Here is a 16213-nt window from a genome sequence, read left to right as displayed (position 1 = left end):
GAAAGCTGCAGACTCCTGGAGTAAGATCTTGCCCTCTCCCCTTGCTGAGAATCTTTCCTGGCTGGTTTCATGCCAAAGCAGTCAGATCCCAGTCAGGAAGCTGAAGCATCTGGGACCTGCTGTGTGGTGGCAATAGGGAGCTGGTGTGGGCTTCACAACTTTTCTACACTGAATCTCAGTGCTTCTCAACTACTGAGAGGACTCTCTTTGCTCACCTTGAGGTCAGATCCAGCACAAGAGGCGCTTTCAAAGTGATCTCTGTCACCTGCCCTGTAGGTGACCAAGCCCTTGTGGTCACAGCTCTCCATGTGCCTGGGCAGGAGCACTGCTGGCCATCCCCTTCTGGAACCACAGCCCAGCTTCCCCTGCTCTGAACTGCCCGCCTGGCTGCTCGGGGCACAGCCTTTGCTTGGTGGCTTCCTCTGGCACCTTGGTGCTGTGCTGTAGGGTGCTCCTCCAAGTGAAGGGAAATAAGCTTTAATAAAATGGAAGTTATGGCTCCATCAGTCCTGCAGTGTTTCCTTTCCCTCGCTGTTCAGATTCTGTCTGCATGGAGCTGGCTGTGCTTTGGCTGAGTCTGGCAGCTGAAGCCTATTTTAAGTAGTAATTGGGCACTTAGAATATTAAGGTAATGATTAGGTTCAAGCCAGTGTTGCCTCAGGATGCTGATGAGGCTTCCTTGAATGAGCAAACCATCTTTCAGCTGGGTTTCCCTGTCCAGTTTTTGGACTAGCAAGATTATGGCTACACACAGCCAACAATCACTGTTTTCTTTCCCTCCTGTAATCTAAAACTAGCAAGGATATATCTGCTGGCAAGTAAATAAAAACTTCAGAGTCCATTGGAAGATACTTCACAAACTTTTTATAGAAACATCTGTAATGCTGTCTTTCCCTCAGTGGGGAAATTACTAAGCAGAGTTGAGAGAGTTTCAGCAATGACAGAAGTGGGGCCTCAAGTGAGAAACAAGCAGATTGTTGTGAAAACACCAAGGGCCCTGGTGGCTGATCACTTTGTGGGATGCTGCCTAGGAATTATGGGTGGAGCTGATGGCCCAAGTTGCTTCCTCAGCCTAATTCTTCATTACTAGAGAAACTTTCTTTCTTGCCTTCCTGCACCAAGGATGTGCACTCTGGCAGCTTCAGAGAGTGCCTTAATTGCTGTTTCTTTGCATTATTTGGGATTGGGTTTTTTCTGTTTCCTTTATAATTACCAAGGGAAATGGCTCAACTTGTGGCTTTTTCTGTCCTTACAGCTGAACTGTGCTCTTCACTTCAGAGCTTAACCTTTCTAACCCTGTCACTCTGCATGTGTCTAGCCTGCACTTAGAGTTCCATGGCATGACTTGCTTGCTGTCTTTTTTTTTTTTCCTTTTTATAAATAAGCTTTATTTTCTTGACTTAACCTGAGCTGCCTCCTTTAAGACAATGTGGAGAAAATGAATAGTGTGTGCCACCTTTTCTGTGCTTAATCATTCGATGGGGTGACAAATGTGTTAGCTCCCAGTTGGACCAGCAGGGCTGTGTGGCTGGAGCTGGTTTCACTTGTTCCAGGACTGAGGTGATGACCCTGGGAACAAAGCCTGGTTGATGGAATTGAGTGTGGAGGTCTCTGCCAGCTTCACAGGCCTGTGGCAAGCACTTAGCTACACATAGGTACAGGGTGAGCAGGGAATGTACAGCCTCCAGCCCTGGCAGGTGTTTGGTAATATTTGTGGGAAATGGCTGCAGGATAGGGAGAAGGAAGGACTGCTCCTAGAGGCATATAGTGTTGCCTTTCCTTTGCCTTAAGGTTGCTGCAGTATTGATGGGATGTCATCTGGAGTTGTGTTTAGTATTAGAACTGGGGGATGCCTCAACTAATCCAGCTGACTGTGAAATCTGTCTCAGTTTTACCTTCTCAGCCAGAAGAACTCCTAAGCCTTTTAACTGGGTTCTCAAAGAAGCCAAATCTAAGTGTGTTACTAAAGAGGCTGAAAAATCCAATTAACTACCATGGTCAATCCCAGCATGAGGCAATGCCTCTTCTCTCAGACTGCAGCAGATGCTGGGGGCTACCTGCCCCAAGCAGGGACTTGGTCATTGCTCAGTGAATCTGAGCCCAGGTGGTAGCAACAAAGTTAGAATGTGGTTTTTAACTTAAATGTTACTTTGAGTCATTCTGCTCTCATGGTGTTGGTGTCTGAAGTCTGTCTCCCTATAGTTCCTCTGAAAGCTTTAGCTTGGAAGGTTTGGGGTTTTTTTTAAGGTGGTGAATAGGGATGCAAATTTGTCCAAGCCCATGGCAAGGTCCCAGGAACATCTTAAATCATGTAACTTGGTGTCTTAATCCTTGTAAGAAATCTGTGGTATGACATGATCTCTGCAGACTGAGGCACGTGCTCTTGTTTGTGTCCTGATGAATCACACGTGTGCCCTGTGCTCCTTGCATTGTTTCCTACAATTAGGGCAGAAGCAGGGATGGTGGACTGGCTCCTTGGTGCCACTTGGCCTGTTGATGAGGATAACTGGATGAGATAGTTTGCCAGTCAGTATTTTATAACTTCACAAACATGTACTGACAAGATTGCTCTCGATCAGAAATTGTGATCTGTTCCCTCATCATACGATTAACCTTCTTGGCTGTATGTACTAATTACTGCATGGAATTTAAAAACAGCAGATTCTGGCAGAACATTTTGGTTCTCAAATAGCTGCCTTTTTTTTTTTTTTTTTGTTCCTTTTCAGGAAGATAAAGGAGTTTGTAATAAAAGAAGGATAGAGTAGGCAAAGTAGGCAAAAGCATAGCTGTTAAAGACCAAACAAACCTTTTCATTTAATTACTGCGGATATACATCTTGGGCCTGGTTCTGGAAGAAGTTAGTAGTTAATGATCTCAATGTGCATCTTGAATTCAGTCATAAATTAATCAATGACAGAGCTTCCTCTTCTCATGACTGACAATTATTTTTCCTCATGTAGTGAATTTGCTAAACTTCTGATCAGTCTATTGGCTTTTGCTTGATGCAGTTATTCCCCAAAGACCTAATTTTCTTCCCTGATTTTTTTTTTTTTTTAGCAAGACCGTAAGAGTCTTTTTTTTAAAACAAGCTTTTCATATAACTAGAGGAACATCCATTCTGTGGGTTTGGGTTGTTTTTTTCCAAGGCAAAACTACTGCTGTTGTGCTCAGGTGCACTCGCAGAGAGCAGAATTTGAGGAAGAGCTGCTGCGAAGTCAGGCAGATTTCATGTCCTTGCAGCATCTGTGCATGTGTGACACAATTCTGCATCTTCAGTCAAGATGTGAATCTGTCCACTCCAATCCCACGCTCCAAATCCAGTCTGTAGTGTTCTGGCAGAAGGAAGCTGATCTCACACTTCTCCTTGTACACCATATTTTTAAAGTCACTGCTTAAACTGAAGTGCTTTGGACTTCTGCCTGAGGCTACTGACGAGAAGAGCAGATAGGAGACTTTATTCTGCACTGCTTCAGTTTTCTGCTGACAGGACGTGTGGCCCATTAGATGTATAGGATCACTGTCATCTGGGTGGCCCATATGCTGGGGTGGGAGGAAGATGGGATAAGAGAGAAAGAGATGTTTGTATGTTGTGTGGGTTTTTTGTTTTGCTCCTTGGCTTTTAAACTGAAGTGTGGGGACAGGGTGCAGGATTAGGGAAAAGAATGTGTTTGTGTTCTTTGCCGTTCCCAGTTCAGCATCAGTGCTGCAGAGAGCCCTGTGTCCAGGAGGGAGGCCAGGGAGACTGGGTTCAGGCAGGGCTGGAAGAATGAGGTGTGGCTTGAGCACAGCCATGGTAGAACAGTTTGAACCCTGCAAATGCCTCAGACTGTCTTCAGCCAAGCACAGAGAAAGCACTTGGTACCTTAGGGGATATAATGGCATTTCTCTTGGTTTTGAGAAATTCTCTGTTCTCCATCTGCTCCTGTTCTTCCACCCTCTTCTGTCTGTCAGTGGCAGATGGTATTAACGCTGCCTGCGTGGGTTTTTCCTCTCTTGCACAGAGAGTGCTGGTATTTTGATTTTGGCATACTGGGTAAGGCAGGTGAGAAGTGCATTTGGGAGCTGGAGCAGAGGATGATGATCCTCAGCCACTGCAGGAATCTGTATGGAGCACAGTTGGGTCTGGCTGGCTGAGAGGAGCAGATAAAATCTTCCCTGGGCATTTTGAGGAACTTTGTCTCATGCTGGTGAGCACTCTGTCCCCAGATTCTGGAAATCTGGATGTAGAATGTGTGTCCTTAGCAGTTGAGAGCACTCACCCCTAAAATAGCACTCCCTAAATGCATCCAGCTTTGTGCATGGCTTCACACCTGGCCCATTCGAGCTGGCCTGTGTCCAGGCTGCGTGACAGCACAAATCCTCTCTCCAGTTCACTCTGGATGGAGTGGCTCACCCAACCAGAAATGGCTGGAAGCTTTACCTCCAGAGGTGTCCAGCAGGTGTTACAATGTATGCACTGATTATTGGCCAGCTCTGCCTGGACGCTCCAATGCTGCTGAGTGTTCTGTGCTTGGCAGCATGGCTCCTTCACAGTTGGGACTTGACTCTTGCTCCATTTTTTGAGCCACACATGAATCCCAGCATGTGTACATACCTGTGAGTTTCCAAGTGCAACGTCTGGGGCTTTTCTGCCCTCCTCCTTGGCAGAGCTGGAGGCTGGTTTTTCCCTCAGAGGGGTGATGCTCTCAGTTTGTACAGCTGTAGATGTGGATTAGCATTCAGATATTCTAGGCACTTCCCAGCAAAACTTGGAACTGGTACAAAACTGTATGTGCAGGGGCTGTACCACAGGGATCATGTGGGAAACAATACCCACTTGCCATGTGGAAAGAGTTAATGTGAGCAATGGCTGCCAGAACAAAAACTAAACAGTCCTGGATACTTCTGGGTCTGCGAACGGGATTAAAATGGGTTTTTGCAGAAGTAAACAGAGTGGAAAATTGGGACTAAGTTTTATTTGTGTTTGTACTTTTAGAAAGGATGAAGGACTGGATGAGGCTGTGAAACTGCAGCTGTGAGCGTGTCACTGTGCAGTTTGTCAAGCACACGATCCTCTGGCCCCACTCCTCTGTTCCAGCTCAGGAAAGGGCTCCCTGGTTGTGGATTTCTCCCCTGCAGGAGTGAGTTATCCAGATGATGAATTGCTGAGGCACGCTCGAGTCACGTGAAAGCCAGATGTGAGCATTTTCCAGGCAGTGTGTGTGGGTCTGGCCTGCGCCAGCCTACGTGGCAAGTGGACGTGGTCTGAGGTTGGTCTGCAGCGTGGTAGTGCCCGACAGCTCCCGGTGGGATCATTTCTGCCAGGGAGGGAGGGAGCTGCTGGCTGTGCCCATCACTGCAGCCCAGCACCTCTGCCCCCACCCCCAACACTGACAGGCCCTCCCTGGCTGCTCGTGATGAAGCTGAACTTGGTGAATAAGACTAAAATTAAAGGCCTTATTTAATGCCTGCTGCCAATCCTCTTACTCAGATACTTTAGCTGGATTTGCATGTTTGATAATCCACTAGTCAAATATTTTTTCAAGATACAGCCCTCTTGAACAGATGGCATGGGGAGTGGAGGTGATGTTCAGCTTCAAATGTATAGAAGAGGAGATATCTCAGCAGGGATGAGAGGTTTACTTTAAAATGCAGTTCCTATTGGGGAGAAAAATAATATATGTGTATTCCTTCAACAACTATCTTAAAGTACTTGCTTTAAATATGATGCATCAACATCCCACAGACATAATAGCAAGGAAAGCTTATTTAAGCTACCCTAGTGTGGGACAGCTGCTTGCCCAGCAATTACAGTAACAAATGAATCTGTCATTGTGGTGATACCTAAGAAGTTTAATGTCTGACCAGGCTCACACTGCGCCAGGCACTGGGCACAAATGTTGGTTTTGTTTAGGTCTCTCTGGAGCCTGAGGGGTGAAGCATCAATGGCACAGTTCAACAGGGTGCCCTGAGCAGGACTGTGTGAGATAGATCAAAACACTTGCAACCTTTCTGTGCCACCCTCCCATTTCTCTGACTATCTGTTGTTCTCTGCCTAACTGAATGAATTAATTGTGTGAGCCAAGAATGCATGACAATGGTTCCAGTTTGGAGGAAGGCTCATCTGCCTTTTTACTCTTTCCAGCTGTGTTGTAAAACTGCACACAGACTCTGTATCAGAGGAATTCTCTGGTAAAAGTACTTCTTCTTCTGAGGGGAGCTTAGCAAACCAAGTATTTCTGTCTTCCTCCCCTAGTCTAGTACTGTTGCATTTCAGTGCCTTCCCATTTAACTGAAGTGTCAAGCCCCAGCTGAAGGGGAAGGGATTAGAGGAGAGAAACCTGGAGACAGGCTGACAGAGGATGGTCAGTGGATCTCAGGGATGGAGATTTTGGAGAGGGCCACAGGGACTGAGCATAGTGCACTGTCTGCAGATGGAAGCAGAAACAAGCCCCACAGTTTTGGGGTTCCTCACTGAGCTTTCTGCTCTTGACTGGGCAGCCTCATCTTGTCAGAAGAAGGAGGTTGTTCCTTTGATTGTCTGAAGAGTGCAGAAAGGAAGCAAGAAAGGGGAAAGTGGAGGCAAAACCTCAGCAAGAAGCCCTGGACTGAGTAGACTGAGCCTGGCTTTTGGGTTCTCTACCTGCTTGGGGCACTAAGCTGTCCCCCCAGAGCCCCCAGGACAACAACATGGTGCTTCATATGTACAGGCTTGTCTTCCAAAATGTAAACTGAAATACAGGCTCAACTTCTGTTTTCTGTTCTGCCATATGTGATGAACATTGCAGCCAACAAGGCTCTAGGCCAATTCTAAGAAGTGGACACATTTAAGGAACAATGTGGTCAGCCCACTTTTTGCTGACTTGTCAGATACCACTACTGGCATGAGAACACACCCATTCCTCAGAAGAAGCATTTATTTCCCCCAGCTCCAGTCTGAGGAATCGCTGATTGCATTGCTTGTTTTCTTTTCACCCCTCCAATTAAGACAGGAAGGATAAAAGTCTACAAAATGAGTCTGCAAAACACTCAACTGCACTCGGGGAACAGAGCACTGTTGGAAATGGACCAGATGTCAGTATCTCTTCAGTATGGCCACTTGTTCTTATTATCCCTTTCTCAGTAATTTAAGTTGCACTGGAACAGCTGGGAGATTTTGGTATTCCCAGCTGATGTTAAAGGCTTCATGAGAACAAAATAGTTTTATTAGTTAAATGGCCCTGGGACTGTTATCTTCTGTGGAAGGCCATTTCCAAAGAACAGGCCATACCTGTGTAATTAAACTCTTTGCCCTCCAATGCAAGGTAGCCACATCCAGATCACTGGTAGGGGCCTGTCTTTGGCCTGTGCTAATTTCTCAGCTATGCACAAAAATCATTTGGGGCAAGGGTTACATTGCCAGAACTACAACCACTGAAACTCATGGCCAGTATGATCCAATTGCCCACAGTTACTGCAGGACTGTCGTTGGGAAATATGTAGTTTAACAAGCTAGACAGATGTTTGTTTAAAAAAAAAAGCTTGTTATAATAGTCCCTGATAGCCCAGCAACTGTGATTCTGCAGGAGAGTGTCCTCCTGGTGCTGGCAGCAGTGTCAAATCATGGATGCTGGGCTCAAAACTGAACTGAACATTTCAGACAGGGTTACTAACAAAAGGAAGCTGCATCAGCAGCTGCTGCTAAAATGCCCATGGAGGAGGAGTTCCTCTGCATCTGCTGGGGCAGGAGCCCACCTGGATGTGTAGAACTGATGTGTACCATGAATGTGGTATCTGGATTTTGGTAGATAGAGCTCGTGCATTTAATTCTAGACTGACTGCAACTATTGTAGGTTTTTGTGGAAGCTTGCTCTGCTCTAACTGTACAGAAGACAAATAGTCTGCTGCTAAAATGAGATGAGTGGAGCTGTATCACAAGCATAAAGCATTAGTCCCCAGCAGTCTGGTGCCTGCTCTCTTGCCAGAGGTGGGAGGAGCAGCAAACAAACCAGTCTCACTGGCAGCACAAAAGCTTCTGCTGAAATCTAGAATAATATGTTTCATGTTCACCATAGCAACCGGCTTAATTTTGTCTTCAAAGCTTTTTGCCCTTCGACTCCTTCCTTTTCTTTCCCACCTGAGGAACCCCCTTGACCCGTGGGAGGATTGCCCAACTCCATCGTGGTAGCGTTGAAAGTGATGGGATGGGGCTCAGCAGCCACTTCCAGTGACGTGCCTGCTGTGCTGCTATTTCTGTGCAGTGTGGCTCTGAAGGAAAGCCTCCTCTGTGCTCTTCACAACTGCCTTGGCCTCGTGACTTAGCTGTAATTTATGGATTCATGTTCCTTTTGAGCTTTTAAAAATAATTCCGGTAGGAGGAGTTTGTTCTGGCTCCAATTGAAGTTGGCAGCAGGGGCTGTGGGGACTGGTGTTGAGAGCAGAATTGGGATGCCATTGCCCTAGGAGTGGCCTGCTTTGAGCAGGCAACTTTAATTCTCCTTCCAGATACTGAAATTTCCCCCCTCTGCACTTCCAAGTGATCAGAGACTGGCCAGTGCTCAGCCGTGTGGCAGTGCGGGAGAGGAGTGGCAGGAAGTGAAGGTTTGTTCATTTACTGTTACCAATCCCATTGGAAACCAGTTCCAAGCCTCATGCAGAATTCCAGTAAAACCCAGTCCTAAAGGGGAAACCTGGGGCTGTTCAAAGCTTGTGTTTTGTTGGCTCAGGCACAGCATGTTTCTGAGGCCTCTGACCTCCTCCCCGTACGCTGGCTCCCGCCGCGGCTCTTCGTTTGAGCTCTCTGTGAAGTGGAATCTATCACTAATGTCTGATATTTTTATTATTTGTAGGGGGGACTCTTAAAAGCTGGTAGCAATTAGAGCTTAAACGTCTTGGAATAAAAAAAAAAATCCCCAAGAAGGAAGTTTAATGCTAAGCAGATGTGCAGGAGCAGCTGAAATATGCTGGCTGTCTTCTGCTTCAGAAGCAACCTCATCCACTTCTAGCTGCTGTCAGGCTGGGGCAGCTCAGAAGTGCTGCTGCTTTTCTGCTGCTTCCTGGGCTGGGGAGCCCACACTGGTGACCTGTGGGATTGTTTACCAGCTAATACCTATACTGCCCTTCTTTTCTGCCTTAAGCCAAGAGCTTTGACAAGGAGAAAAAATACTTTGTTTAAAAAGAAGTTTTTCTGAGAAATTGATAATTGTTAACAGAATTGCTTTATTTATGGTGAGCTCTCACATGGGTGTCTGTTGATATGGCTACTGTTGATCTAGGTTTAAACTCTCTCTTCTTGGGTAGACAGATCCAGAGTAGCCCTAAACTTGTGTTAAGTGCAGTTTATTTCCTCTGACTTCGGGTGTTTCTGTCTTTTGCTGAAGCTTGGGTGGGGGCAAACTTTGAAACTTCCTCAGTTACTCCTGCAATACATCATCTGCTTGATTTATCATTGTCATATTCAGGTTCTTCTGTCTGGAAAAAGATCTGACAGCTGACTGAAGTTCATACTCGTGCTCTGAAGGCAGTGGAAGTCTATTCAAAAGCTAATAGACAAGTTGCTGACAACAGCTCCTTCACACCCCTTCCCGTGCATGCCCCAAGCCTGTAACAGAAACATGCTGTATATTCCCTCCATGAGCTACAGCACAAGTTACTCTGCCAGATTATTTCCTGTTGCACTCCACCAGTGTAGTGCCTTTTTCATTTTTTCTTAAATGGCAGTCCAAAGTAAATTATTGTTATTTACCACTGTGTATTTCGCAGTGTATTGTGACAGTGCAGCACATGGGTTGGGGAGTCAGATGGTTGAAAGAGTTCAGGATTTTCTCCAAGCTGCCACTATAGAGAGTTTACTGCAAAGTAGTCAAAGTACTGAATCCATTTGAATTGCAATGCAACTACAAAATGAAAATTGTATCCCTAATTTAAGGACAGGATTTCAAAACCTCAGCATTCCCTCAGTGCTGAGAAAACAGCAATGTGTTTCTTGGCCCTCTGGTTTCCATCAGGAAGTTTCAAAACTGTTTCTTAACGTTTGTATCATGCTAGCAATTCCTCAGTTACATATGTACTGTGAATCTGTTACATTACTATCTTTTCATCTTTTTACTGTCTTGGAGATACTCTGCAATTCAAAATACAGTAACAAATAGGCAAGGCCACCAGTATAGCCTGCTTTTCCCTCCAGGTGGTTGATGGGTGTATCTTCTCTGTTGTTAAACTGCTGGGTCCAGAATAGGTTCCCCATTGCAAAGAACTTTTTCAAATTGCATTTTGGGATTGTCAGAATTTAGAAAATTCTAAGATTGTCATATAAACATTTCTTTCTGGATGTCTCTTATCCCAGGTAAAGAGAGAGTAACAGCTGCCCTTCTGCTGCTTCATCCCAGAAAGGGAATGTTTGTTATTTAGAAATGGGGGAAAATCTGTTGACTTTACAAACATATCTCTAGTGTATTTAAGAAAAAAATTAACACTTAACATTTGAAGATTATTCCTAAATTCCCAAGCCAAGTATTTTCACCTCATTTCATGGAGGGGGAGGGAAACATTTTGACCTTGTTGGCAGCAACTCCTATCAGCTTTTTCCTTAACCTGATCTCTGTCTCATTCACTGATTTTAAAATTGATTTTCTAGTTATACTCTGAATATATGAGAGTATATTTGAACTTTGTACTCTTTTCTATATTTGTCTATTGTTATTTTCCTTAATGCAATTCCTTAATGCAATTTCAGAGTAACAAGATGCTTGTAGAAACTTACATGTGTTTGCTAAGCTCAATTTCAGTTGTCTACGTGTCTTTTGGGTATGATTAACAGCTGCAAAGATAAATAGTTTTGCAGGTCTGAGGCTTAATAAGTCAAACTGTCTCTTGGTATGTGTCTTCTGAGCTACTGGGAATAAGCTCAGGGCATATCTTTTTCTTAGAGCTCAAAACTGGATCACCTACAGATCAATTTCAGAAGTTCTGCAAATCCACTAAAACATAAAAATTAACTGGGTGTTTCTTATGACTTGACCGTCCTCTGAGTCCCCATCATGCCAACACTACTCTTAAGAAAAACTGTCTCTTTCAAAACTGTCTTTACTAACTCTCAGACTTTCTGATGTGACTGGTTTTGACTGTTTTCTTGTGCCTCTAATTACTTTCTTTTTTCATGGCTGCCCTTTGATTGGATTTCAAGTTTGGATGTCCAGTTTGTCTGAGACTCCAAAAAAGAGTGTCACTCCAGGTAAATTCTTGTGTCTTGGTGTTCTGCATGCTGTTAAAACCAGAATTCTCTAGTTCAAGCTGTGTGTGGTTTTGGAGTTGTCTTGAATGTGAATCTCTGACAGTGGATACCCAGGACCTGTTGTCTGCTTGTGTTTTGGTTTTCCATGATGCATGATTTCTGGTAAGGAAGAGCTTTGCTTTTCTGATGACTGCCTCACCTTGATGCTGCTGCTAGCAGGGGTTAGTAGTTTGCAGGGTTTTATTTCCCTTGCCCAACTCAAAGCCTCAGTCCAAGGCAGCTTCCCTTTTTGTGGTGGGTCGAGTCTGGCCCCAGCTGAGTGTACCTGCACAGCTGTGCTCTCACTATTCTACATGGGAGAAACTTTATGGGTCAGGATAAGGCAGAGAAACATGACTGTGTGCTCCTTATCCTTCTGAAATGCTCTTTGCATTTCCCCAGTAAATAGAAGTGATTTCACTTGCAAAAGCTGAAACTCTGATAAAGATGCAAAATTTTCAAGGGGGCATCATCCTCCTTGTTGCAGTGAGTCAGGAAGGAGGAGGCAGCAGGGGAGCAGCTTTAGGTGAGGTGTCAGGGGCTTGGGAGCTATAGTCCCATACAAGGCAAAAACTCAGCTTTATAGTATAAGGAATCAGGACTTCTGCTGTGTAACCAGTGGATTTCTTCTGCAAAGATTTGTCTCTTGACATGGAATATCACAGAAAAATTCTCTTCTGCTTCAGACTTAGAAGGAGAGATCACAAGTGATAGATCCTGTGTCTGTACAGGATGCTGGGCTGGTCACTCAAGCTGTTAAGACTACATATAGGTCCTGGGGCAAGGAAAGATGGAAACACTCCTGCTGATTTTCATACCAGATTTGGTAAATATTCAAGTTCATGCCCTGTTGAAAGTATGTGAACAAAATCCCACCATCCTTGATGGATGAGTGCTTGCTTGTCTGAAGTTTTTTGTGAGCAAGACTGCTGTGATTGCAGGAGCACTGTTCTTGACAGAAGTTGAATATTTCTTGGGGGCTCTGCCTCATATTTACAGAATAGGTCTAATTTGAGAGTGGTAACTGGATATAAAAGTGCAGAAATATCTGAAGTATTCAGTCACAGGAGCCTGCTGCTTCGTAGGTCATGGGGGATGTCATGGTTTGAGCCTGGCACAGAGCCAGTGCCCCCATGAAAATGCCTCACCCTGGTGTCTGCTGTGAGATGTGACCAGGAATAAGCAAAACAGGCTCCAACTTAAACATAAATAACACTTTATTACCTAAAACTACAGGGAAAAAATAGGAAAGACTATAAGGAAAAGAAAAAAAAATTGAAAACCTTACAAAAACCACTTTTCCTCCTCCCCACTCCCTGACTTTCCCAATCCAATACATTCTCTCAAAAATACCAACTGCCCAGCCCGGCACGACACTTTAGTATACTCAAACTGCAGTTCATGAAGAGGAACGGAGTCCTTCTTGTTCCATAGGCTTCTGGAAACACACTGAAATCCCGGATGCTTCCTTGTCACTTCGGCACCGCCCGGAAAAGTCCATTTGCCGCTTGTGACATGTTCCTTCCATGCTCAGTGCTCTCACCACCGAGACATGGATCAGAGCTGCTTTTAGGGTGGTCTTTCAAGGATGCCTTGTCTCACTCCAAAAAGGCACAGTCTCTGCTTTTGGGACATCTGTCCCCCCCATATATTTCCAACCCCCTGGGGCCGGGGGGTCCTCACAAATGAACCCTCCTGGTTTTGAGGCACTGCCTCCCCCTAAATGCAGTCTGTGTCACAGGAACAACTGAGTCCATGGCTACAAGAAAACGTCCAGCCAAAAGGCCACTCCAAATCATCTCTCCCCATCCAATCATCTCCACAAACTCCGGGCCAAAGTTCTTATCTCATATCATCTCTCATCTCCCTTCTTATTCAGCTTCGAGGAGGATTAGCATTTTCGCAAGGCCCCAATCATGTAAGAAAGGGTTAAAAGTTTTCAGTCTCTGTCTGTCGGTCGGCTCCCACGCACGCTGCCCACACGCTGCCGCTGCGGCCGGGCAGTCTTCCTCCCCCTTCTCGCTGGCTGCTCTCCCGGGGGGGGGAAGGGGGGCTGGCTGCTCGAGGGCTCGATGTCTCTTGGGGCTCCCCCACCCTTCCATCTTCGAAGCCCCCTCAACACCATCTCTGTCCAGGCCTTACCGCATGGCTGGCCCCTCCCCCGCCCAGCAGCAGCGGGCCGGACGGGGGAGAGATCTGAACTCCTCGCCCCACGAGGTCCAAAGAAGAAATGCCAGGGCAGTGCCCTGCTTTTAACCCCTGTGTATTCTCGGAGGTGTGTCCAAACCCCACTGGCTACACCAGGTGTCGGTATGAAACCCAAAACCTTCATTGGTTTGACCACAGCTTCCCAGAATTCCCACTCCTTCCTGGTCAAACCATGACACTCCACCCTTCACCTCCGAGAATACACTTTCTAAAATTATCAACAGAACTACAAAACACTTCTACACAATAATACCTCAGATTCACTATCTATCTATCTACCTTAACTTAGTACATGCTTTCCTTATTCCTCTAGGTCCCATCTCACAGCTTTATCTCATCATTCTCCCGTGATTCGATTCCCGGTCAGGGAACCAAAAAATGTCATGGTTTGAGCCTGGCACAGAGCCAGTGCCCCCATGAAAATGCCTCACCCTGGTGTCTGCTGTGAGATGTGACCAGGAATAAGCAAAACAGGCTCCAACTTAAACATAAATAACACTTTATTACCTAAAACTACAGGGAAAAAATAGGAAAGACTATAAGGAAAAGAAAAAAAAATTGAAAACCTTACAAAAACCACTTTTCCTCCTCCCCACTCCCTGACTTTCCCAATCCAATACATTCTCTCAAAAATACCAACTGCCCAGCCCGGCACGACACTTTAGTATACTCAAACTGCAGTTCATGAAGAGGAACGGAGTCCTTCTTGTTCCATAGGCTTCTGGAAACACACTGAAATCCCGGATGCTTCCTTGTCACTTCGGCACCGCCCGGAAAAGTCCATTTGCCGCTTGTGACATGTTCCTTCCATGCTCAGTGCTCTCACCACCGAGACATGGATCAGAGCTGCTTTTAGGGTGGTCTTTCAAGGATGCCTTGTCTCACTCCAAAAAGGCACAGTCTCTGCTTTTGGGACATCTGTCCCCCCCATATATTTCCAACCCCCTGGGGCCGGGGGGTCCTCACAAATGAACCCTCCTGGTTTTGAGGCACTGCCTCCCCCTAAATGCAGTCTGTGTCACAGGAACAACTGAGTCCATGGCTACAAGAAAACGTCCAGCCAAAAGGCCACTCCAAATCATCTCTCCCCATCCAATCATCTCCACAAACTCCGGGCCAAAGTTCTTATCTCATATCATCTCTCATCTCCCTTCTTATTCAGCTTCGAGGAGGATTAGCATTTTCGCAAGGCCCCAATCATGTAAGAAAGGGTTAAAAGTTTTCAGTCTCTGTCTGTCGGTCGGCTCCCACGCACGCTGCCCACACGCTGCCGCTGCGGCCGGGCAGTCTTCCTCCCCCTTCTCGCTGGCTGCTCTCCCGGGGGGGGGAAGGGGGGCTGGCTGCTCGAGGGCTCGATGTCTCTTGGGGCTCCCCCACCCTTCCATCTTCGAAGCCCCCTCAACACCATCTCTGTCCAGGCCTTACCGCATGGCTGGCCCCTCCCCCGCCCAGCAGCAGCGGGCCGGACGGGGGAGAGATCTGAACTCCTCGCCCCACGAGGTCCAAAGAAGAAATGCCAGGGCAGTGCCCTGCTTTTAACCCCTGTGTATTCTCGGAGGTGTGTCCAAACCCCACTGGCTACACCAGGTGTCGGTATGAAACCCAAAACCTTCATTGGTTTGACCACAGCTTCCCAGAATTCCCACTCCTTCCTGGTCAAACCATGACAGGGGAGTTGAGAGATAAAAACAGAAGGAGACTGAGCAGAAGAGAAACATGTTAAGGAGGAGACAGAAGAGGTGGTGTCCCTGAGGAAAAATGACAAGAACCCCTCAGATTACCTGGCTGGGGGGTGAGGTTGGGTTTCTTTGACTCAATAGGTCTGTTGGGACTGTTTCATGTTGTGATATATAAAATGGCAAACTGAATGCCAAGGTTTTTAGCCTTCTGAAAGGGCAAGGAAGCAAAGTTTCTAATAGATACAATTTTTTTCCTTCTGCTTACTGCTTTTACTAAATGCATGTTGCTAGAGTGGCAAAAAAAAGGTGCATGATGAGTGTGCAAATATAAGTGATTAATTGCATTGCATGGTGTCTGAGAAGGTGAATGTTGATACATAGTGCTGCTCCAAAGTCTTGTGTCCATTTGGCAAGTTCTTAGCTCCCCATGCTGTTCTAGTTCATGTGGCCTTTTAGTTTCTTGTCCACATGAATCCCCAGTTTCCAAAATAGCTGTTCTTCAGTCCAGATCTGCCATAGGCTGTATCCTGACATGTCAAGCAGGTAGATCAGACTTGAATTTGGATGTGATCTTTACCTATGTAGTACATTTATGTGTCCTAGCTGGGCTGGTGCTTGGAGATGAGAACAGAAGCCAGCTTCATGCTGCCCAAGCTCTAGCTGAGATTACGGACCTGCTCCATGAAGTGGAGACTCTAACCAAGGCATTAAATTGGTTTCATTTTGTACTTTGGAAAAAGATGGGTGCCACACAGCCACATCCTGGGAGGTGCTGTGGTGGGACTCCAGTTTGGTCACCCTGCCTGCTGTTAAAATCCTTGGCTGGTCTGCTTTATACCTTGTGGAGGGATGGGAATGCGTTGCACCACTGAGCAGGACTAGGATGAATGCCAGAGTATATTGGTGACTTCAGCCTGGTGGAAGACCCAGTTTGGCAGCTGTGTGAAAATCTCCAAGCAGTTTAACAGATTTGTGTGCAAAATACTACTTAAGTATTCCTAACTGTTGCTACCTGTAACCTAGTTGGTTGGAGTCACTGTTCAGAGAGCCAACTTTCCAAGAAGGAGTGGAAAGAGGACTCAACTTTTTACTTTCA

General features: G+C 46.0%; 1 protein-coding gene across 5 annotated transcripts in view; it reads left to right on the top strand.

Annotated features, from left to right (window-relative positions):
* The window catches only part of SH3PXD2A (SH3 and PX domains 2A), a 235349-nt gene that overhangs the window by 153391 nt on the left and 65745 nt on the right, over window positions 1–16213 (top strand). For 3 of the 5 annotated variants that reach the window (XM_074545171.1, XM_074545170.1, XM_074545173.1), the window contains exon 7: window positions 11144–11191. The exons of the other annotated variants lie outside the window; for them this stretch is intronic. In XM_074545171.1, the coding sequence (XP_074401272.1) occupies window positions 11144–11191 (48 nt within the window). The remainder of the gene's footprint in view (window positions 1–11143; window positions 11192–16213) is intronic. 5 annotated transcript variants of the gene reach the window in all.

This window comes from Zonotrichia albicollis, chromosome 7 (genome assembly GCF_047830755.1).
Source record: "Zonotrichia albicollis isolate bZonAlb1 chromosome 7, bZonAlb1.hap1, whole genome shotgun sequence".
NCBI classification, from domain to species: domain Eukaryota; kingdom Metazoa; phylum Chordata; class Aves; order Passeriformes; family Passerellidae; genus Zonotrichia; species Zonotrichia albicollis.
This window is presented reverse-complemented; position numbering and strand designations above follow the sequence as displayed.